This window comes from Coffea arabica, chromosome 5e, assembly GCF_036785885.1.
Source record: "Coffea arabica cultivar ET-39 chromosome 5e, Coffea Arabica ET-39 HiFi, whole genome shotgun sequence".
NCBI classification, from domain to species: Eukaryota; Viridiplantae; Streptophyta; class Magnoliopsida; order Gentianales; family Rubiaceae; genus Coffea; species Coffea arabica.
Window position 1 is genome coordinate 47,564,929 of NC_092318.1, and position 25,529 is coordinate 47,590,457.

General features: G+C 33.3%; 2 protein-coding genes across 2 annotated transcripts; both read right to left on the reverse strand.

Moving 5' to 3' along the window:
- Positions 1–1,261: 1,261 nt before the first annotated feature.
- LOC113688093 (wax ester synthase/diacylglycerol acyltransferase 4-like) lies at positions 1,262–6,512 on the reverse strand. The gene is made up of 5 exons (XM_027205755.2): positions 6,210–6,512; positions 5,382–5,960; positions 3,127–3,480; positions 2,270–2,407; positions 1,262–1,606 (listed from the first exon to the last, which is right to left on the reverse strand). The coding sequence occupies exons 1-5, from the start codon at positions 6,486–6,488 to the stop codon at positions 1,430–1,432; spliced, it is 1,527 nt and encodes a 508-aa protein (XP_027061556.1). The 5' UTR covers positions 6,489–6,512; the 3' UTR covers positions 1,262–1,429.
- Positions 6,513–9,174: 2,662 nt separating this feature from the next.
- On the reverse strand, positions 9,175–12,832 carry LOC113688289 (wax ester synthase/diacylglycerol acyltransferase 4-like). The gene is made up of 5 exons (XM_027206077.2): positions 12,465–12,832; positions 11,346–11,924; positions 10,198–10,551; positions 9,678–9,815; positions 9,175–9,499 (listed from the first exon to the last, which is right to left on the reverse strand). The coding sequence occupies exons 1-5, from the start codon at positions 12,660–12,662 to the stop codon at positions 9,332–9,334; spliced, it is 1,437 nt and encodes a 478-aa protein (XP_027061878.1). The 5' UTR covers positions 12,663–12,832; the 3' UTR covers positions 9,175–9,331.
- Between the last annotated feature and the right edge of the window lie 12,697 nt (positions 12,833–25,529).

The following is a 25,529-nucleotide window of genomic DNA, read 5'->3' on the forward strand; positions in this document are numbered from 1 at the left end:
ATCATTCATGGAGGGCAAGCATTCTACCTATCTTTTACGATACATGAGTATCTCAATTTTATCAGATTAATCTCCTTGCACATGTATATTTCGCTCCCAAAAATACACAGAACGATAGGAGGGGCGACTCGAACACACGACCTCAGGACTTAAAAGAATTATCCCGATGCCATTCGAGCCGGCCCCGAGGGCTTCTGCATCGCTCTTTATGGCGGTACAAATTGTATCTAATATCGTTACAGAGGTACGAGGAGTGGTTGAGACTAGGAGAAGTGTGACTAGAACCAAGAGACTAAATGGGTGATTTCTCATGAATGCTTCGACAGTGTTTAGCTCATGTACTGTATAGGACTGCAGTCTCATGTTAACATGGGAGGTATACTCTTGCATTTATTCAGACTTCTTTACCTGATGAGTTGTACGACTTAAATGCTCTATCAATAAAATTGATCTCTTTTGCTCCAAAAAAGAGGAACCTATAGTTTCAGCCTTTCGGACGTCATAGATTGGCATTAGATGCTAGACAGCAACAATGCTGTACAGAACTGAAATTAGACTGCCTGCATCATTTATTTTTTTCAGGCTTCGTAGAAATGCATCAATAAATAACTGCTGCAGAGTGCAGAATTTTTGAAATAAATTTTGAGTTGGTCCTACTCCAGGAAAACCAAAATCGTCCGATTCTATTATTTCCAATGAAACGCTTATGGTGCAATGTTTTCCCATTAATCTGCAACTAAAACAATGATTGTGTTTGGATAATAGATTATATAGGATAATTTTTTAAAAAAAATACTGTACCACTTTTTGAATATGATATATGTAAGATATAAAATAGTTAAAAAATATGTTGATGACATAAGCAAATAATCTACTATCCAAAATTTGGCTTTGAGATCTTCTATTCTATGCACTAAGGTGACCCTATATGTAAGGTTGCTACAATAAAATGTCTACAAAGGGTTGGATTGTGTAATAAGATAGTAGGTAAGTAAGAAGTCCTAGTTCAAGACCTTTCACTTAAAAAAAAAAAAAATCAAACTTTTACGGGAACTCCACCTTTTTTTTTTTTTTTTTTTTTTTTCATTTTTTGGTACTAAATCCTACAATATTCTTTTGCATTTTATGTTGTTCAACTCGCATTTCCATTCTCCAAAGGATACCATTTGTTCTAATCCCTGCTACAGATTCTCCAACTTACTAATAAATTAATCCATCGTGCCTTAGTTTAGCAGCCAAAAAATCTAAAGAAAAGGAAACAGAACAGAAGGGTCGAAGAAGTTCCCATGACATCTCCGGAAGTTGTAACAAAATTTTAGAACATTTCATATGAGAAAGTCTATGAAATGAATTGATGGCTTGTATTTTTGTGATAGGTGAAATGAATTGATGATGACAGTGTAATGTTCATGTTCGTGATCTTCAACAATTAATTAATTTGTGTCGGTGTAGCAGATCCAGACTTGGACTCGGCAGCAGCTTTGAACATTATAATGAAGGCATCTTCAATGCAGGATTGGAACTTCTGAGGATGAATCAAACCCTTTTCTGTTCCTACTGCAACCCTTAGCTCTCTCATGTAACTTACCATGGTTATGGTAAGGCTCTGCATGTGAGTTCCATAATAGTTAGTGTGTGTGTGAGTGTCTATACACACACACATATATATATAGAGGCACAAATACTTCATAAATTGATACTTTGTGCCTAGGTTTATATTAAAAAACAAAAAAAAAAAAAAAACACAAAGGAAAAGACACGTTTTGGGTAAATTTCATTGACTGACTTCTCTTTGGAGATGGGCTATAATTCATTAGAATTGTTTCCCCTTGATTTGTGAAATAAGGCTAACTATTCCAATGGTTCAGCAACTAATTTGGCAAATGACTACTCTAACTAGTAGTGTAAGTTTAGGAGTACAACATTGTCGTCATTAGCAAAAATAAAAAATTTGATAAAAATATTAAAAGAAACAACGGGTTAATTTAATAACGTACTTCAAGTTAACACGGAGAGGTAATAATAATTAAAAGAGTTTTGAGGCATGCTAATGCAGATTATGGCACATAATTATAGAGGCAGTAAGTGAAATTTTACCTGAAACCTTATTAGGTATATATATAGAGCAACTACCCACAAAGTTATGGTAGATATACAGAAAATTAAACTCAATCTAAACCCTCTCTTTGATGATAAAAACAATGTGAAAATTGGACCAACTAAATAGTTTGTTGTTTCGCATTTATCTATAGGATGATTATATATATACCTGTGGAACGCCAACAACCATGAAATACATTCCCTTAGCTGGGTGATTAGCCAAAGCCAATTGATCCACTGGCCCGGAAATATTCGATATTGTCATGCTCGAGTTCTTCAGAGTACTGTGGACGTACTTTGCTGTTCCCTGGCCACAATTAAAAACTTAATCACAGCTTTAAACCCAAAAAGAAAAATTAAGAAAAAAAATTACCTATCATCAGTTTTTGACGTATACCCTTTTGTTTTTAAGGAAAATAGAGGTTTAGAATCCTTTAAAATGCCATATTTTACTGTCAGGACAGTTGTAAATTTAAATTCATGTCAAAATACTTGTGGAGTAAGGAAAATTTTATATATTTCAATAATTGTAGAAGCCCAAGCCACCTTATACTGAGGATGGGCAATTGCCTCACTCCCCCCCCCTCCCCCCACCTTCAACTTTGAAAAATTATAAAAGTGACCAGTAAAATTATCAGTTTTATTAAATTTCCCCACATTTGCACCCTTAAATTTTTCAAAAGTACCTCTACCGTTCTTATTAGCCCTTAATTTTTCTCAAATTTCCTTCATTCTTTACATTCCCCTTAGAGAAATAAAAATCTAACATTTATCGTATTGAAATTTAAAAAATTACCACGTGAATGAAGAAATTTTAATGAATTTTATACTTAACATCAGCGACAATTAAAAATTATATTGAAAATACTAACACCATAAAAATGGTTAATTTGAGAGGTACTAACACCATTATAGAGGTATTAATTAACCCTATTAATCGCAACACTTCTCATCTAAGTGTAAACTTGGTTCATCCATAAAAAATGCAACATGGTTAGCCTAATTAAGGGTAGCATATAGGCGTACCTCGGGGCCCCTGTGTCTCCGCAGCGTCTCTAGCAGCTGACCAGTTAGATAAACGGCTGCAGAATCTCTTTTACTTTTGATGGTTTTCTGGGTTTTAAAGACAAAATTGAGGGGATTTGAGGAATCCTTTTCGGTAAACCTTGGCACCGAAACATGCAAAAATCCGAACTGGTTTCCCCACGTTGATTCAGTGTTTGGTTCCACCATTTCCTCAATAGACTTGTAGCCAGCAATATTTCTAGTATTCAGCAGCACCAATGCAGTTGAACTTGCATTGGTCTTCTCTGGGTTCATCGCTTGCATGTACAGTCGAGCACCCAGAAATATTACTCCACATATTACATCATTGATGGACTGCTCCCCCAAAAAAAAAAAAAGTGAAATTTTGTACTAATATATTAGCCACGATTGTTAAAGGTACTTTTTAAACATTTATATATACATGTTTATCTCAGTAATCCTTCTAGATTAGTAGAATTTTGAATCCTTTATTTACGTTGCAACAAATTCTTTTGAAATCAAGATTTCAGAATTACAAGTGAGTTCTAACGTAATAGTTTATGTGAATGCCAATTGACTAAAGGTTCAAAATGGTTCTAGTTTCGTGATTGATTGCCTTAAAAATAATAATTTTCTACATCCCATTTACACATAATTGATAGAACTAATAGAAGGAGCAATGTTTTGAAACTTAGTCCACCTCTCAGTCTTCGTCTATGAGGGAACAAAATGCAGTGTAATAATAAAAATATATACGTACGTATGTATGTATATATGTGTGTATGTATATATATATATATGGCTATTATCCAATCATAAAAAGAAAAAAACCATCTCTATGTATATACAAGTATTCACTTATTCAGAATCCAGACAAATTAATAGACAGCAGATTTCTTTGTCTTATAATTGAGGCAGCTGGTGACAAGACAAATAGACATGGCACATGGCAGCTTTGCCTTAATTCGCCTTCGTCTAGCTATGTATAATTATTTGGAGGAACCGGATGGAATAAATGTGAAACAACTGGCCCTGTCCATTATTATCAGATGGGGTAGTCCACGGTAACCATTACCAGTCTACTGTGACCTCTTCTAATTTGAAGGCATTTTGTGCTGAAAAGAATTAAGAGGCCATTTGGATTGTTATTTTTTAAAATTTTTATAGTAAAATATGCTGTAACGATTTAATGGACGTGAGATAAAAAAGTTAATTGAAAAATGTATTCATAGAAAATATAATATATTTTTGAGAAAAAATGGCAATCCAAATAATAATTTTTATTTTCACAAGGCTTTCCTCATTATTCTACTGAATAAAAATACTGCTACTCCAAAAAAGGGAAACCTATTATCTGAATTAGTCAGTGTAATTATAAAAAGATGTTAGAAAACTCGTGTACTCTGTGAGTTTTCAAAAATTCTTAATGTATCTAAAATCAAAATCCAAAAGGAAGTCTTTTTGCTATGTGACTATACCCACTGGCAGAATCAGAGGTTGAAAGTTTAGAGGCCAAGACCAAGGAATAAGTATGCATATATATATATATATATATATACTTAAGGGGGTATCATCAGATTTTTGTATTGTACAGGAGCAAAGTCTAAATTTTACAATGAACAATGCAAGTGAAAATTTTAAAAATTTTATGGGGAAAGAAAGAAATTTCTGAAATAGGAGGGTGCATGACTGGACCTCCCCACACCCCCGCCAGGAACTGTATCTATCATCAAAGAAACACCCATGTCGAATTTAATGCACCTCATGGAGCCTTTTCATTGGATGTGAAGTTGTGAACTCTCAAGAACTATGAATGTGCACCTTTCTAGATAAAATCATAATCTCATGAAGCTAAAATTGACCAATTAAAAGCCAAAAGGGACCAATTAACCACCCCCTCCTTATGATTTGAATATATATATATATATATATATATTTTTGAAGAGAATGGTTTTTTTAATAGAATATTCTTTTGAAAACTAAAATACTATTAGGATATGTTGTCCCCTTCTCGTACAAAAGGGTTAAGGGAATACGGTGAAGTATAACAACATTCACGCACCCTTATTTGGTATCCAATACACTCACTACTTAAAATTCGCAAAGAACGAAATGAATTTTAAGATAATAAATGTCGGTCTATAGATATCAAATAGAGGTACGTCGTGGATATCCTTTCCATGATGAGATTTTGACATGTTTAACTCCTCAAGAATATTATAAAATCCATAATGAGAACAAGATTGTAGGCTTACCACTTCAAGATTGACCTTAATCTGCTTGATTTGGTCCATGGAAAATGAAAATGTTGTTATACTAATCGGTCGAAATTCCACCCCATCGTCGCCCGACCTAATTGGAGTCCGGTCATCTTCAAGAACAGTGCTTTTCAATACACCCCATACAAAATCTGATATTGTATTTCCAATCCCAGAAAGAATTCGAGGCACCTTTCTGCAAATGCTGCTATCCTCAATACTAATATCTTGTGGATTCGTCCGAAATGCAGGAAAAGTAATGGGAAGTGAAGGGTCATCAGCTCGTTGTAAACAAGAAAGAAGTGCCCCCATAATGGAGAAGCCATCACCTAAAGCATGGTGAAGTTTGAAGACAACATTTCCGGCTGCATTTTTTGTAGGGTACTTAATGATGTGAATTTCCCATAATGGTTGGCTTTGTGGGAGTGTCTCCATTGCCAATTTGGTTAAATAGTCATTGAAGCATTCATCATAGAACTCTACTGACTTTCCCTCTGGAAAATTTGGCACACGAATGTGGTCTTTTGGTTTGACTTCAACCTTCTTCCAATATTTCACCCCTTTTTCATCTTGAACCTACCCAAAAAAAAACACAAACACACATTAATTAATGCTATTATTAGCATGTTTATGTAGTTATACGAAACACATCTGCATTAAAAAATGACATGATTTTGTTGATTGAAATTAATTCTCCTATATATGATGCAAGAACATGATGAAAAATTCATCTAGCCAAAAAGATGCACATATACATTAACCAAAAACAAAAATATAAGGCAAGTAAAAAAAAAAAAGAAGAGAGATTGGAGGCGGTTTCAATACCATGATGGAAGAAAATCGTGGATTGATGGGGAGGAAGACATCCTGAACTAATTTCACGGTTAAGGAGTCATCTTCCTGTATTGGAATTTCAAACTCTAAAACTCCAATAACACAAATGGATAGCACGGAGCTGTTGAAGTATTGGCCAGTTGGGCTCACAGGTTGAGAATCCTCATCATGATTGAGATCCATTCTGGTTTTTTGAGCTCCTAAGCTCAGACCAAAATTCAACTGTTTATAAACGTGAAACGTGAAGCGCGTACAAGTTGGTGGTGGCATTAATTACCCCACCACCATACAACTGAGGCCAACTAGTTAGCTAGCTATTAAGATATCAAAATGGCTACATTTTCCACCCCTACAAAAAGAAGGTACAAGAAAACAAAAATGGTGTGAAGGAAATTATTGGAAAGGAAAAACCTTGTGAAGCTTAATGTAATTGGCGGTTCATTCATTTGTATGGTGTGAAAGAAATCTTTATTATTGTGAAGTTAATTATGAATATTTACCATGCGTAATTTTATTGTCAAATCGTCGAACACAATTGGCTTTTCGGATTTCTACTTTCAGCAACCGTACCTTTATTTCAATCAAGTGGAAAAAATCTCGTTCAAGAATATCCAACTTGACTGGAGTCAAATTTTAGTTTATGTGTAAGGGATAATTTCAGAAACCTCCCTTGAGGTTTCTTACTATTTCACTTAGTTCCCTTGACGTTTTAAAAATTATATTTACCTCCCTTGATTTGACACTTTGGTAACCAAACTTTAAAATAGAATAAAAAAATTTATGAATACCCTAAAATGCCCTTATCTTACAAATTCAAATTGTTCTTCTAAACAAAAAGAGTGTCAATTTTTTCATGCCAATATTTGTTATTCAATAATCAACTATAACAATAAATCTTTTGCTATAATAGGTTATTTTTTATAGTGCTTTATTAGGAATATAAATTCTTTTTAAGATAGAGAAAAAGTGCTAATTTGTTTCTTTTAAAGTTTATGGATTATTTTTTTAATAAAAGTTTATGGACTAGTTTGTTGATGGAACTTGTTTTTAATCATTGTTGACTTATTCTTGATTTTGATACCCAAAAAAAAAGAGCTACAAAAATTTGGATGATATTAAAAATTATCAAAAAAATATTACTAGTTTAAAGTTTATAAGAGAAATGAATGAGAAGGAAAAACGTAAAAAAATTATAAAATCCGTCTTTTGCATAAACATGATAACAAGAGAGTTTTATTAAAACTACTAAGGTTAGTATTGTCATTTTAAATGGACAAGGGAGGTAGGTGTAATTTTTGAAATCTTAGGAGATCCAAGTGAAATTATTAGAAATCTCAGGAGAGGTTTCTGCAATTATCCCTGTGTGTAATATTATGGGTGAGACGTGAATCCTTGTTTAGAAAAATGGCTACTATTACTTCAGAAAACTTGATTCTCATTAATGCCTTAACTGGTTTTGTTATAATTTTGTCGGTAATTAGGTTTGATTGTCATGTGTTTCCTGTTTGCATTCAACCCAATATCATCCTAGCATAAGAGTTCTTGTTTATGATGTAGAATGATGCTTAATTGTTGGAGTATTTTGAAGCTTGGTCTCTACTACTTGCAACCTATACCTGATCCTTTATTATTATCGTATCTAAACATGGATCTTGTATAAAGATAAGTCGATTCAAATTGGTATACAAAAATCATGCCATGTTAGTTTATTTTTTTCTTTTTATTTTTTGGCAAAAATTTCTTATACTAGAAACATTTTTTCTTTTCACTAGTAGATATATGGCGTTATCTTGATGGGTATAATTCTCCGTGCTGTTTTCATTTGATTTTTGAAGAATGACATGGGTAAGAATATTTTCATGGTGATAAAATGTCAAACAAAGTCATCGTCATAAGTAATGTATTGAACCAAGGCCAGTAAAACTTTGCTGCAAAGAGAAAATAAAAAGAAAAGAAGAAACCCTTTGATGTAAATATCGTGGCTTTTCTTTTATGATAAAAAATTGAAACAAAACGAAACTAAACATACTTTGCACCCATCAATTACATTCAAATTTTCACTTTAGTCCGTAAACTTCAAAATGAGACAATTCAGTCCCTAACGAACAAAGTTTGTTCCACTTAAGTAAAATATGTCTCACTTTAGTCCCTAAAATATACAATCCAAATATAGTTGAAGAATGCAAAGTGGAATTAACCCTTCAATTTTCTTCAAATTGAATAAAATTGTCTTTGTCATAAGCTACACCGAACGGCGCCCAACAAAAAAAAAAAAAAAAGAAGGAACTTGGCAGCAAATTAATTAGTGGAGTTTGCATGATTGTGGCTGTATATACTATTAGGGCCAAGCAATAAAGCCTTTGAACTTGCTAACCAGACATGGATCATGGAGCACTAGAAGAGATAAGGTATCTATTTTTATTCGATAAATATTAGTATACATGATTGACCGAAATCTATTTAAATTGTAAATTTAAGCAAGACAAAGTTCAGAAACTATTTATGTCCCAATTATTTTTATGCAAATAATGCCTGGTGAGCCGCTGTCTTATCTTTTCTGTGGTACCATTGAGTCCTTTTCACATGGAGAAAGTAAATATCGACATAAATAAACTTCCCTCCATCATGGACATAAATGATCATCAATCACATCTCCACCACTTGGTTTCTCTTCCCATTTCAAAACAATATAATTCTTCCAATGTTCATAATCAACTTCAGAATGGAAAAGAAAACTAGCCTACCCTCAAGAACTTGTTTGGTATAATCTTTTCCTACCAAACCAAAAATTTTCATCAAAAACTTCCATATCGTATATCATTAAATTCAGGCTTTTTCTACAACTAACTGTAAAAGTCTCCACATATATACATATACATACATATATATATATATATATATATGTATAACACTGACAGTATTTGTTTAAAGCAAAACAAACTTTTCCCTCGAGAAAAAGGGGGAAAAAAAAGGGCTAATTACAAGCACGATAAAAAGTATCTCTCCAAAATTCGTCGGCAGTACAGCAAATAACGTTATGAAGACTAAATGAAGCATAATCGATTACTTGCCGCAAAATTAGAGTAAATTATCATGTGACATTCAATGGTGTACTAATTGTTGGTTGGCGGAGCAGAACCATTATTGACAGCGGCAAGAGATATCATATTGAAGGCCTCATCAATTGATGACTTGAACTTTTCAGCATCTATCATTCCCTTTTCTACTCCTATTGCAACCCTCAGCTTTTTCATATAGCTAACCATTGTTATTGTAAGATTCTGCGAGCAAAAAAAAAAAAAAAAAAGCAACGAATTTTACCTCTTTTATCATAGATTTAAGTACAAAAGAAAAAAAGAATGGTAAGAGATTGTACTTCTAATCAAATAATGGTATGAAAAATTTAACAAATTTCATCTCTTTCTTTCTCTTTGGTTAATAATGGAATTTATAACGTACCTGAGGAGATCCAGCCATCATGAAATACACTCCTTTAGCTGGATGATTGGCCAAAGCCAATCGGTCTACAGGACCAAAAACATTAGAAACTGTCATGCTCGAGTTCGTTAGTGTTTTGTGGATAAACTTAGCCGTGGCCTGTGGAGAATTAAGAAATTTCAGCTCTTGCAATTCTTCCAACAACAACAAAAATTTGAGTCGCAAAAATTACTCATATTAAACACAATCCCCTACAGTTTATAAAATCTAATCATACCTCAAAAGCCCAACAGGGCTATGCATTCTTTTGGTCAATCAAGCCGTGATTCCACAAGTCAAGCCAAAAAAAAAAAAAAAAAAAAAAAAAAGCCAGATTTTGCACTATCCATGAATGCATGGAATAACACTCAGACAATGTAAAAGTGAAAAACATGAATGCTTTTCTCAATAATACAACTCGAAGGAGTAGGATATATATCAATTGATTTAAAACATTGAGGGTATATATAAAACTATTCTTCTTGATATGGACAATTCATACCTCGGGTCCTCTACATTTGCGCAATGTTTCTAGCAATTTGCCGGTGAGATAAACTCCTGCAGAATTTCTTTTTGACCTGATGATTTTCTGGGCTTCCAGGACAAAATTTAGTGGGTTTTGGGACCCGGCTTTTGTTAGGTTTGGGACGGATACGTGCATAAAGGCAAAATGGTTGCCCCATGGAGTCTTAGAATGGGGTTCCACCATCTCCTTCACTGTCTTGTACCCACGAATGGCTCTGGTGCTTAGCAGCACCAATGCTGAAGATTTTCCATTGGTCTTTTCTGGGTCAATTGCTTGCATGTACAGTCGAGTCCCCAGAAATATTACTCCACATATAACATCATTTACTGACTGTTTCAAAATTTAGAAAGAAAAAAAAAGCAACTTTTAAGAATTTTTTTATAACAAAATGTAAGGGTATGTTTTGGCTCCTTCCTCTCAACTTTTTCTTTTTTTTACATGGAAATTGATTTTTAGGCTATACCATGGAATCGCTAGTTTTGGTCAAGGTTTCAAATAGGAGAAAAAATGGGGTTTGACCATGAGCTCCAAGATTAAGGTTAACAAAGTCGCCTTTGAATGTGTTTGCAAACTCTTCCAATTAAATGGACAGCCCAAGAATGATATTGATGTCTATTTTAATTATGCTAAAAACTTACAATTTCACACTCTAAAAGTATAGTCAGTTTTAATTTCACTAACTAACCTCAATTTTTACCCCTTATCTAGCTGCCTTAACTGTTTTTCTAATCAATAATCGGAACTTAATGTTTTTTTTTCTAATCCTTAGAATTGTCAAGGTAAATTTTTTGTCGCACTTCTTCTACAGTTTCCCTTCAACTGTCAAAGTCAATTCGAGTAAATTAACTCTCAAAGGCTTGATTTGCAAATATATATGATTTGGCTGACACTTAATTAATCCCTATAATATGAGAATTAATTTTTTATGCACTGACAGTATAGTGAATTTTTTACACTAAGCAGCTATAGACGCAAGCCATATGTGCATAATTTGAATTTCAAATTTGAAATCATATTATGTGGTATGATCTAAATTTATTAGTGTAGAAAAAATTATACATTAACTGACAGCGTATAAAAAACTTACTCATAATATAATGCTACTAATACGATAGAAACTTTACCACGTCAAGATTGGCCTTCATTTGCTTGATTTGGTCAATGGAAAATGTCATTGTTGTAATAGTCATGGGTCGAAATTCCACTCCATCTTCTCCAGACCTTATGGGTGTCTGATCATCTTGAAGAAAAGTGCTCTTCAACATGCTCCATGCAAAGTCAGATATAGTGTTACCTATTCCAGATAGAACTCGAGGGACCTTCTTGAATATGCTACCTTCATCATTATTCTTTCCCTTAGGATTCATTTGAAATTCAGGAAACGTTATAGGAAGAGAAGGGTCATCAGCTCTTTGTAAACATGAAAGAAGAGCTCCCATAATTGAGTAGCCATCACCCAGTGCATGATGAAGCTTAAACACAAGATTTCCAGCTGCGTTCTTGGTAGGGTATTTAATTATGTGAATTTCCCATAATGGTTGGCTTTGTGGGAGTGGCTGCAAAGCCATGTTTGACAAATAGTCATTGAAGCATTCATCATAGAACTCTAAAGACCTCCCCTCAGGGAAAACTGGCACATGAATGTGGTTTTTGGGAATCACTTCCACTTTCTTCCACAATTTCACTCCTTTTTCGTCTTGAACCTGTTCATACATAGATTCGTACTTTACTTCACAACTTACTCAAAAATGAAAAATAACTCGAATTTTACTTTTAGGAAACAAAGTGTCACATAGGTAATATTAGTTTGAAGTACCTGCATATTAGTTTTCTCAAGTCAAATTATGAAATTTTGTTAATCATGCCCGCTATAAAGTTTTACAATTTTATTGCTCCCTATATATAATGCTTACCTGCTGAAAAATTTGGTTGCAACAGCAATATGTGAAAAATTACAAGTGGTATATAGACGGATTTGAGGCTGCATAAGTTTCTGTCCTAACTTCTTCCTGTAATAAATTGCTAAGGTTTAACCATCCCATTACAAAAAAGTTTTGCATATTAACATGGGAACCTATTTGGAAGAGGGAATCAAAAATTTTTTTTAACACCCCAAGAACAAGTACATAGGACATCCAGAGACAGTAGAAAATGATGTAGCGCATGTGTATATATATTTAATGATAAAAAAAAAACTGTGCACAATTTTCCTTTGAAGTTATGGGGGTAGCAAGTGATTATACCATGATGGAAGAAAACCGGGGATTGATGGGTAGGAAAAGTTCCTGAAGCAGTTTCAAGGTTAGGGAGTCATCCTCTTGTATGGGAATTTCAGACTCTAACACCCCTATAACAGCAGCGGACATTATGGAGCTGTTAAAGTACTGGCCAGTGGGGCTTACAGGGACTTGAAATTCTTCATCTTGATTGAGCTCACCCATTGTCGTACAAACTAAGGTCCACAACTTAGCTAATCGCTTCGACTTGTCTGTGAACCTCTCTAGTGCCCCTTGCTACCTCACTTTCGGGGATTAAGTTGGGATGGTATATATACTAATCACTCCATCTATGAAGGGGTTGCTATAATTGATTAAAATGGAGCCGTATAATTCACTCCATCTATGAGGGGTTGCTATAATTGATTAGAATGGAGCCGTATAATTCACTCCATATAAATTTGAGCTATTTTGTCATCACGGGAAGTGACACTTGGCTCCAGAATAAAAGAAAAGAAGATTTCTTGTTAATGGAAACTGCCTCATAAGTTAATTTCGGTCCTTAGTATAAATTTGTATGACATAGGTGTAACTTCAATTTGTCAATTCATACAACTAAATTGACGTAAAATTTATGATTATGTCAAAACTTTATGAGTTTACACTAAATGTATTGAGAATTATACGAACCGATTTGAATTAGATAAAACTCAACTCATGAGACCTCGAAACTCAAGATTCTCAACTCCAAGTAGATGGTGAAGACTAAAATCACCTACAATAGGGTAGTTATTTATTATGTGTTATTATAATTCTGAAATAGAACGCAAAGTATGAAACATTAGGTTTCAATACCAAGCGATATTTGAAAAGAGAATATAGTGAAGGTTTCCAGACCCGATGCATGTTTCGGCTTAATTTGCTTCATTTTTTTGTTGGAATAGTGCATAGAAAAAATATTGATGCGTCAGAAATCATTGAGAACAAATGAAAAAGTAAGAAAATGGTGAAATATAAATTCAAGTTTGTTAATAATTTTTTCACATATTTCATATGAAAAATGGGGGGTTTTTGGAAGAAAAATGAAAATACAAAATCTAAGAGACGAGAATGTCGGTGTGAAAATACAGCAGATGAACCAGTTTGTAAGCGTGTCAACAGCCCAACCATACTCCTTATTCAAATCCCCTATCCAGTTGTAGATTTCTCATTTATGAGGCAGTATTTATGGTATATCAACTGCGAGCAAACGCTGAAAGGCTTTTGCAACCGACTTTATTAATTACGATCATTTCAGAAGTATTAGTTGGGCTTATCCAAATAATAACTCCTGCTTTTGGAAAAAAAAATTGACATATATATATTTATTTTGAATGGGCACTGAAAATGACCGTCAGTGTAGTGGTTTTTTTTTCTCTTTTTTTATTTTACACTAGCAAGTGTAATTGCATGCAACATGTGCAAAAAAAAAAAAAAGTGTTTTAGATTTGTATAGAAATTATGTAGCATGCATATAAACTTGTTAGTATAAAAAAAAAAAATCTTATATAACAAAATAGACTTACTGAAAATTCTTAGTGAGTGTAGGAAAAATGAATCTGTATATATTTTAAATGGACACACTAAAAATGACTATGAAATTATTATGCACTAACTTTAAAACTTGTATAATGAGTGAATGTAAAATGAAAAGGTACAAATGTAGCCTCTATCAAAGAAAATATATAAGTGAATTACGAGTCATAATCACTCTGGACACTGCCAATCCCCCAAAAAAAAAAAAAAGACAATTGTCTAGATTACTCTTCCGGGTGCCGAAAATTTCCAACAATATCTGAACTAGTCCCTTGTCAGTGGGATATAGATTGACACTTTAAAATGTTTCTTTTCTTTTGACACGTGTAATGATATAGGTGAAGATTAATCGTGTATGGCGGCCTGTAGGATGGAAAAATACAAGCAAAATACACGAACTTGGCGCTGAAGTTGGACAAGAAAGCACCAGTTTTTGAAGGCTATCTGCATCACATTTAAGAACATTGTACCCACTCTTAGTTGCCTGAGAGGAGAAAATCAAGAAAAGGGCACATCTATCTTGGGTTAATGACTTGACTTTTCGTGCTAATAATTGTGTAGCATTTGAATGCCGGCCTATGTCAACCAACTAACTGATAGTCATGTTTCATAAGTACAGGCAAATAATTGGAATCCAACCATGGCTGGAATCTAACCATGAATAATTAGAAGAATTGGAGTACTTGGAGGAATGGTAGATAATGTGATGCATTGAATGGTAAATTCGAAGAAACATTGAAAAAAGTGAATTGTTGATGTAATTTCTAGCGTTGGTTGATCTATTGTATCTATTGATTTCAAATCTATTTTATCTGTGTCATGTTCGTTTAATATTTTTTTTCTATTATTAGTGCAGATTCATTGAATGAAATGATCTTTTCTATTAAAAAAAGGAATATAATATATTTTCGCTGCCAATATAACTCGTAAATAGTAGTTCTTTCTAAACATGTAAAAATAAGATAGTAGTGCAAATTGTCCTACTTTGATTTCTTTAATTAACTCTTTGTGCTCCAAACTTAAACCAACTGCAAAAGCGAGGATTATGATGGAAAATGTCATGTCTTATTTTTTCATGTGGAAACCAAGGAGCTGTGAAGCTCGAACTGGACAACTGGTTAAGCTAATTCATGTTTTCAGCAGATTATTCCATTTTTATCTATTGATTGGGGTGCCTTCACAAAACTGTACACATCTCAACTCCTTTGTTTTTTTTTTTTTTTTGTGGTCAGCTCAAAATTTTATTAAGCCTTTGAAAAGAAAGGGTACACAAGTGGGAGGGGTATATCCCTCAACCATTTTGCATGTAAAGAAAGTTTCAGGCTGCCCTGTAATCAATAGAAACCTATCTATATTTAAAGGTTGAAAATGAAATTTCTAAGGGATAATTTCAAAAATCTCCCTAAAGTTTCTGACAGATTTACTTGACTCCCTTACTTTAAACTTTTGGTAACATTTGAAACTCATTTCAAAATATAATATTAAAACTCATTTTGGAGAGAGAATACAATTTCATTTCAAATTTACCCTTTTCTTGTGATTTCTTAATTATTATAACACACTGAAATTATCTCTTAATTTTTAATAATTGATTGATATAGTTGTTTAATGAAAATTTAAATTTTGATAACAAGATAAAAAAAACTCTTTAATAGTTTTTCGATCGTTGGTTCAAATAAGAAATGTTAAATTACTTAGAATTATGAATGATTTACAATACTTTTAAAAATAACTTGTAATAATTTATAACAATAGGAATACCTTTTGTACCAGCAAAAAGCAATACAAACAAGTTTATATATAATTTTTAACAGATTGTGTTTTTTACTTTTCAAGCCATCAATTTGAAAAAATTGAAAAACATGCAAAAGATTTATGAAACTTCTTAAATTAACTCAAACACTTTATAGTAGATAAAATATTATATATAACTTGCAAAAACACCAAATAAACTTTCAAATATTAACTTTTGATTATTTTGTATAATTAGAATAAACTTTCATGGCTATTGTTTTTGCTTTTCATTTGTTGTTAATATACCCACTGTTTTGGTAATGAAAAGTAAGACAACGTATTGGTAAATTTGAAATGAGATTATATTTACTCTCTCAAAATGAACTTTTTAATATTATATTTTTAAATGGGTTGTAAATGATACAAGAAACCTAAAGTAAAAGAGGCAAGTAAGTTTTTTTAAAGTTTGAAGGTGCCAAGTGAAATTGTCAAAAACCTTAGGGAAGATTTCTAAAATTATGCAAATTCCTAAAGAAAGACCACCCCTTAACCTTATTACAAATTGCCTATATATATATATAAACATGTCCTTTTCCATTTTTATTTTTCTTTTTGCTTTGGTAGAACATGCATCTCTTTCTTTTAAATATACAAACTAGAGGTCCATTCTAAACCGGAATACTAATAGCGAATTGTCTACAAACCCATTCTAAAGGAGCGGCATTAAAAGGGGCTGTCCTCAAAATGGCCCAAAAATTTGTGTAGACTATAGGTGGAGCCTACCCGAACTGTGGCTAAGCGTGTTAAAGCCCATATAGCGCTGCATTGATCCTTTTTTTTTTTTTTTTTTTTTTTTTGTGAAAAAGCCATCCACATATTTCATCCAGTGCTCTAACTAGCTGACTTTTATCTACTTTAACAATAGTAAAAATTATAACCTTAGCAAACAGGAGATATGGCTAGAATAGTATCCAACCCTTGCCTAGCTCTTGTGTTGATTGTCTTTGTCTACAAATAATGAGATGCATTTCTCATTAGAAATAGCCGAGATGCAATTCTTTACAAAGTTGAGGAGTAATGGTTGTTTAAGGATGCGTTTCATAAAATTGATGTTTGAAAAGTGAAATTTAAATTCATTAAATTACTCGATTGTTACGCACTAAATCTGACATATATGAATTTATATCACATTAAATGATAAGTGAATAGTTTATCACTTATTTTTTGAAATAAATTTTGTCTAGAAAATTCAGTGTTATTTAATTAATTCAGATGTTTTATTTTTTGTTATCAACACGTATAAACATGTTAAAATATGAATTCATTAATTTTAAACGCTGAATTTGACTATTATCAAACGAGGTCTAAGTTATTTAAACTGCCCAACTCAGATAACACGCATGATTATTCAACCGAAAAAAAATGAAAGAAAGAAAAGGTAATGCAGCATGGACTTTTTGGTTTGAAGGGGGAAAAAACAAATAAAACAATAGAACTTTGTTTTTTTTTTTTTTTGTTTTAAGTGTGAAAATTTGAATCCAAATCTCCTATTTATGATCTCTCCTACCTTATCACCTACACAAATAATACAACTTATATTTTGTGATTGGCAGAATATACAATTATCTTGGATTCATCTTTGTGATGTCCAAAACACAAATTGACCTGACCAACTTCCCTTCTTGACCCCCAAAGGAAAAGTACATGAAAGTTTCAAGAACAAAAAAAATCCTTCAGCCAAACTTGACGTGGATTTATCACATCGTGAACATCACCTGACATGTTTTACCTGCAAACATGTGCGTCCGATTCCGCCAATTGCTCAAAAAAATTCTCTTGTTAATCACGGGTTCAGTGACATGCTGCATCCAAGAGAATGCACCTGACTGGTGCGGCCTCAGCAACTACCTTTAAAGGAAAGCAAAGAACATTGTAGTTCCCCGGAGCAATACCATCAAGCTTCAAATTTTCAACAGGGATAATCTTATGGCTGGTCAACAACGTTATATGAACCGGAACAATTTCATCAATAACTGCAACAGACATGTAATCAATCCCAACAAATGTAATATTAGTATTTTTCACCAACCATTCTGCCCCTGTTGCTGTAAATCCAGTATAATTAGGTACAAAGAAGCCTGTATCCATAAGGCGATTATCAGTGTTTGCTGTCTTAAAAATCACTCTATTTGTCCCTGGAGGAATTTGCAGAGACTGCATAACTTCACTAGTTATGTTCCTGTCTTTAGGCGTCTCGACAACCAAGACCGAACCCATGAGGGTTTTGAGGTCGAGGGCATCAACTGTGAATCCAGGCTGTCCTAACAAACCCGGGAAAATGTGTGAAGGGGCATCAACATGGGTGCCAAGATGAGTGCCCACGGTGATGGTACCAGTGATGGTAGCTTGCCCTTGAAATTCTTTTATCACATCTTTAGCACCTAACAAGCTTCCAAAAGTAGGCATATTATTCTTTACGGTATGAGTGATGTCATATATTTTACAGCCATCGGATTGTCCATCAGAGGTGTTGGCAAAGGAGGCAATGCAGGCCAGGGATAAAAGAACCAAGCAGGAGATTGATTTCTTCATGATTGTGTACGAAACCTTGGTGAAGGAGTTGGGAGTTTATTCTCCCAAGAATTTGGCAATGTAGACTACAATTTGGAGAGAAACTTGGAGGCAAGCAAGAAGAGATTGGAGGATGCTAGGGAAGGAACATTTTGGGGCATTTTTATATCAATAATGGACTCAAAAAATGGCCTAGACTTTTGGTTTGTTTGTTTGTAGAGGAAATGCTGCTTTCAAGCACAACCAATCGTGCCATCTAGCCTGTTTGTTAGGAGCAAATTGAATATGCCACGCCAGCGGATTTATTTATTTAGCACTTCATTCTTCATTCTTTATATAAGATATCGATTGAATTCAATTCTTTTTTTCCCCCTTGAAATGGTAAAATTATATGTTGGAAACAATTTAGATAAAGAAAATTCATTTCTAGTGGTTGTGGATGTTAATCTATTTTAACCACTAGTATATATAGTACTAAAAGGGTATTACTACCTTGTTTATACAGGTCTATTTCAATCTGTCTAAATGGGAAAAATACGTTGTTGGATGCCACAAAATATGTGAAGATTGACAAGTCATATACATGGTCTTATACTGATCTATTACTCCGAATTCTATTTTTACCCTTCTGGTAGCAATGTTCCATCTCTCTGAAGTAGATTCATAAACCCCCTTAGAGATTGAGACACCTGAAGATCATGAACAAAAATGATGATGACAATTTCGATAGAGTTGGCGAATCAAATCCCTCGCACTCAACTACCTGTATGCCCACAAATTTTTGTACTAGAACACTACCTTCACCATATCATAGCAACATCACTTCGAAGTCCAAAATACGATTATCAGAAAGGAATCAATGGTGGAAAAAATATGAGACGCGCATCTATGGTCAATAGGGCAGACCCAACTGATGAAGCTTAATAGCAGCAGCAAAGAGATAGTGGTAGCATTCAGCCTGGGAAAGCATTAACGATTAGAGAATAGAAAGAAATGTTTGTTGTTCAAAGTACAAATGGAGAGTATTCAGTGACGTTAAATGCAAGTTATTACTGCAGTAGCCCTAATAGAAAATGCAGAACTAGAATTTATCAGAGAATGGGAAGAAATGTTGTTCAAAGGAAAAACTACAACAAATTACAAGTGCCAAATGCAGTTAAGTACAAGCCAGAAGTGTAAAATTAGTACCACACAGTCCTAATAGAAAATGCAGAACCAAAATAGCACGTCTTTTTTAGAGTCGAAATATTGTAGTTCTATACAACTTAGAATCGAAGACTGGAACATTGGTGAAAACAAGTGAAAGCTAGTTTGCACCTTGACTAGATGGCCTGTTAATTATTTCACCAAGTATGTCCATCTAATTAAAGAATACTAAATGAAGAAATAAGCATAACTTGTTATATAACGCTAACCTGGGTTTTGGCACTAATCCAGGTGTCTCCCCATATGAACACACCATGCCTGCGAACGAGTACTGCAGTTGACTTTGGATAACCTCTGATCTACAGGACCAGAACGTTAAACTGTGTTAAGATTCTGCAATTGCAACCTATGCAAATAAAACTTCTATTGTACTATAAATCTGCCACCGTTCTCTAGATAATCTAAAATATTTTGCTGAACTAAAAATTTGCTAGCAGAGGATACCGCTTTCGTAAGTGACTCCACAAGCTTCTCCTCACTGGGAGCATTCTCAATTATTGGCACAACAAGCTCATCATGGTAACCATGCCCTTGAATACCCTTTATCATCTCCATGTTTCTGATCTGTATCCCATCAATTCCAGATGTACAATCAACAGAACCAAATTTAAGATAATAAACAGGCAAGGTCGATGCAGTTGTCTTTCAATTGGAAATGTTTCGGGAGAAAGAAAATTACACGGAACTCGTTCGATGAAGAATTAATCATTGTCACAAGGCAAGCATCCAATCCATGACTGTGAATCACAGCTCCTGCATTACACATTTCATAAACCTATAGAACACAAGAAGTCAGGGTAACATGCATACAAAAATCGCGAGTCAGGAAGATGTCGAGGATAATTAAAATGTATCGGGATAACAACAAATGAGCAAGCTAAGAACTGATGTACCTTGAGAAATAGAGGAGCACAGTCAGTACATTTTGGAGGGTTGTTAGGATATGACTTGGTAGGAGGCAAAGACAAAATAGAACCACCAGAAGAAAGAACATACATGTCCTCTGGCGACATCCTATCCTTCTGTACACCTATTTTACATTATATCATATTAGCAGAAAACAGGAGGGAGAGGGCAGCAGACAGAGACAGAAGAAGGGAGAGAAAACCTGAAGGAGACATGACTATGAATTGATTCTGTTTGGGGACATTATGCTCATGGACTTTCAGGGTTACACTACCTCCAGTACCTGAAAGCCATCCAAGTTTATAAAATTGCAGAGATAGTTCTGACACTAAAGCCTTTGTTTGCTTCAAAGAGTTGCTTTGAACTCTTAGCCAATATGCAGCTTCAAACACTTCTGCTGGTACTTCAAACACTTCCGCCTGTGGGGAACTATTCATGCTGGCTTCTCTGCAATGGACATTGATGTTGATTCAGCTTCTCAAGTTTCAATCAGAATGCTACTATATCCACAAGAAGCATATTCAATGCAGTTTTATGTACTAGACGAACTGCATATTTCATGCCTATTTGGCTATGAAATCATTTTCACATTTACAAGAACCTGAAACAAAACTCTTCACATTTTCACATTTGCAAGAACCAGAAACAAAACTTCTGTTTCTCTTTTTTTTTTTTTCCATCTATAACAAGTTTCCAAGGGCTGGTGCAATAGCAATCCCAAAAGTTTATATGATTATACGAATGTTAAAACAACTTAAAATATGCAATTTTGGTCACATTCTCATTGACCCAGTGGCCAATATAACCATATAGATTTTCCTACATGGAAGTCATTAATTCAGATCTAAACGGCCTCAGTCTTTCCAAGCTTTATGAACAGCGATGTATAATTTGGCTAATTCAAACTTCACAACCATATTCTCATTACACAAAACAAAGATAGTTACATAATTTATCCCACAATAAGTCACTAACTCGCTCCAAGCTTTCAAAGAAAACTCTACAACAACATCCACTAATTAACTTTTTGTAGAACATTAGCCTGATCTAGCCAAAAGATTTGAACTTGTAACAAGTTGTCATAAAAAAATTTTAAAAAAAGGGACACCTCTGTGAAGAATGAAGATAGCAAGATTTGAAGAGGTAATAGATAGTAAAATGTGAAATGCGTTGAGAATACATGAAGGTTTAAACACGTACTGTGCAAGACTGAAAAAATATGTTGAGGGAAACCAGAAGATGGGAAAGCTGTGACGTCTAGATAACCAGGCCAGTATTTTTTAGTATAGCACAGCAAGGATGGCGATTATTGTTCCAAGAAATGTCTACATGCAATGACCAAATAGCTAATCAAGATACTAAATAGCTCCAATTCCTTGTACATTAAATATTGGGAAAATCGTTCAAAATGTCCCTCACTTTTACAAAATTACTTTTTTCATCTCTCACTTTTAAAAATGTACTTTTACGTCCCTTACAAATTCATATTGGTCAAATTTGGTCCTTATCTATGTTTTTGACTAGTTTTTTGTCGGAATACACCACCTATCTTGCACGTGATCATTTTTGAAGGGCAAAATTGTCAAATTAAAATTTACATAATCCAATTAATAATCTCTCACATTTCACAAAATGAATTTTTTTGTCCCTCACATTTCACAAAATGTATTGTTTCGTCCCTCATATTTTACAAAATAAATTTTTTCATCCCTCATTCTATTTGATCTCACCTGAACAATACAAATAGCATTTAATATATCTCTATGTGATTTCGCCTGAATGTACTGTTCATGTGAAATTACACGTTTAGGCGAAATCAAAATAGATACATACAGAGGTTTAAAAAAATTGTTAGTTTTTCATTCATGTTCATTCCTTTTACTCGAAAATCGAAAACAAAGAAGACATTTAATTCTAAACATTATCAAGTGTTTATATGGAATTAAATTTAGACAAAAAAAAATAAACAAAGGAAAAGTATGACAAAAAGAAGTAAGTAATTGATACTTTTAAATTTTAAAATAATCATAAAGCAAGAAATTCAAATGTTGGTCTTAAAGGTAGCGAGTAAAAATTTTAGATTTAAACTGTGATTTATTAGCATGACTATAGAATTAAATTAACACCGATTAATTAGATATTCTTATTAAACAAATCAATAAATGAATTATTACTAAAATAGAAAAGGCTACAAATATTGAATAGATTCACATGGTAAAATCACACACACACACACACACACACATATATATAGGTTTAAAATAAAATTATTAGATTTAAACTCATATATATCAATCTGTTTAGCTGAAATCAAATAGAGATATATTACATATTATTTGTACTGTTTAGATTAAATCAAATAGATATATACATGAATTTAAAAAAAAAAAAAAAACTATTCGTACACGTGGTCAATGAGAGATGAAAAAATTCATTTTGTGAAATGTGATGGATGAAACAATTTATTTTTGTGAAATGTAAGGAACTATAGATGGGTTATATAAATTTGATTTGACAATTTTGTCTCTAAAAAATGATCATATACAAGGCATATGATGAATTTCGGCCAAAAACTAGTTAGAAACCTAGATAAGGACCAAATTTGACCAATGTTAATTTGTAAGGGACATAAAAGTACACTTTTAAAAGAAAGGGACGAAAAAGTTATTTTACAAATTATTTTAAAAGAAAGGGACCAATGTTCCTTTAATATTAGATTCTGAACTTACAAACAATTGTTCTAATCTTTGAGCTTTTTATGGCGAATTTAAAAAGACAAGATTACACATTTCTTTCTTTAATGGGTATCTCGTTGTGTATGCATGCACCAGACTCATAAACTCGTCTAAATTACAATAACCCATAATTCACTCCTACCAATTAACCAGGCATGTAAATAGACAAATGGTCATTCATTCGTTAAATTCGCATGTAGAAAGTTAGCATTTTTCTTCAAGGGTGTGGGAAATGTTAAAATTAATAAACATGCTTATGTTCTCCATATCAATGGTTAGCTTCGCCCAGGAGGAATTTTTACTACTTACGTCACAATATAGACCAAGTGCCATGCCGAATCCGATAAAATACCAAACCTATTCTTTAAATTAGACAAAAAATAAATAAATGAAGATATAACAAGAAACGTACAAGTCTGTTGGGAAAACATTGAAGCAAAGTACCGGCCATAAGAATACTACAAGAAAATTGGGCTTTAGTGATAACTTTTTGTTGAAGCATGGACAATGATTAAGAATAATCGTATGCCAGATTAGTCTTATTACCAAAAAAAAAAAAAAAAACTCTGGCAAATTAGCTTCTGGAATCATTGCTTAACAAAATTTATGTCCTCTTGAAAGAATTCTGCGAAATCAAGTAATATTTATAGCTTATTAAATTTGATATCAAAGATTCCAAAATTCTGATTTATAGAAGGTTTAGAAGATGATGAATTCCATATTCTCATTTACACAGAAAATATTTCTAATTGATTCACTTTTTAAGCAAAATAAGGAATGATTGACACTGCAAGTAATGGAATGGGAGCTATGATAAATCAATCAATTAATTACCCACTAGTTAGGAGTAATACTGATAGGCTAAAAATCTAACAGAATCTTTTTATATCCCTTTTTGAGGAAAACAAGGAAACCTGACACTAAATTAAATTTACCAAAATCTGATGAATCCTCTTATAAAAATTCACCACGAAAAAACCTTCATATTTCTATACAACCCTCGTTAAGTCGTTGATTATTCCTTTGAATCGATTTTGCAGAGGAAGGAGAAGATGAGTCTGCCGATAACTTCAAGTGAAACACTGGAGCCAACTCCAAGACAAAGGCATTACAGGGCTTTAATTTGGCAACTCATAACTTTACTGGGTGCTGCAATAATGGCAGCAGTAGAAATATGGTTCTTGATCGAAATTGCTACACACGAGTTTTATAGAACAACTTTGTACATCGTTCTTGTTACTCTTTTTGGAGCTGCAACCCTAGTGTATATTGCAGTCTGGCTGAAGAAGTTTGCTCGTTTCATATCTAAGGGCCATGAGGAAGCTTGAGAGATATGGTCAATGATCATAATATGTCGGATTAATGATTGATCAATGATGCTGGGTGACCAATTTCGAAACAACTTTGTAGTTTTCGTAATAAATTTATCGTGTTTTCTTTTGCTTTTCGATTTCGATGTCACAATGTTGTTATTGGTTTATGTTCAAGTTCAACGAAGATGAAATTTTATGCTTTCCAAGAATTTTTCTTTAGTTTCTGTTCTCTTTTAAATGTCAGTTATGGTATTATATCCAAGTATTTTACTATTGTTGGGCAATAACAATAATAGCTCTAAATTCTATATATCTGCTTGAGAAAGTATCGGATTCTCATGTCTGAATAGTTCTGAATTCCCATAAGAATAGCTTTCCAGCCTTCCCTTTTATTTCTCCTAGCTCAGTATTCCTCGACTAATTTCTTGACTTCCTCCAACTCACTCTCCCCAGTATCCGTCTCTTTTCCCACTCATACAAAACAAATGGCCCTCTCCAGCCATAAATATCCCATCAATATTCATGGAGTGATTCTTTTTCTTCAACTAGGCATGCTATTAATTTAACTCATCATTGGCACGCTTTGTGCACAGCGATAAACTCAAGAATTTTGATAATCATCTTACAAGCCCGTTTGGTAAAAAATGTGAGGGTTTTATAGGTGAAGATCATAGCAAATGCAAGAATATTGACGGGAGTTTGATAATAGGACAGCATTCCATGTAACCGTCGAGGGTTGTACTGATAACTGATATTACAAGATTTGCAAGAAACACTGAATGATCATAATGCTGATGAAAATTAAGAGCTAGCTAGCTATCTTTTGATATGTTTTTGAAGATCTATTTCTGCATTTGTTATTTATTAGACTTTACCTTTTTTTTTTGGCTAGATGAAATTTTGATTAAAGATACGAAAGAATGATTGGTCAAGGTAGTAGCGTTTTCGATAGCTTATTAATTAGGGATAATTTCAGAAATCTCCACTGAGGTTTGTGATAGTTTTATTTAGCTATTCTCTTATTTTGAATATTGCATCAATCAACAGAAAGG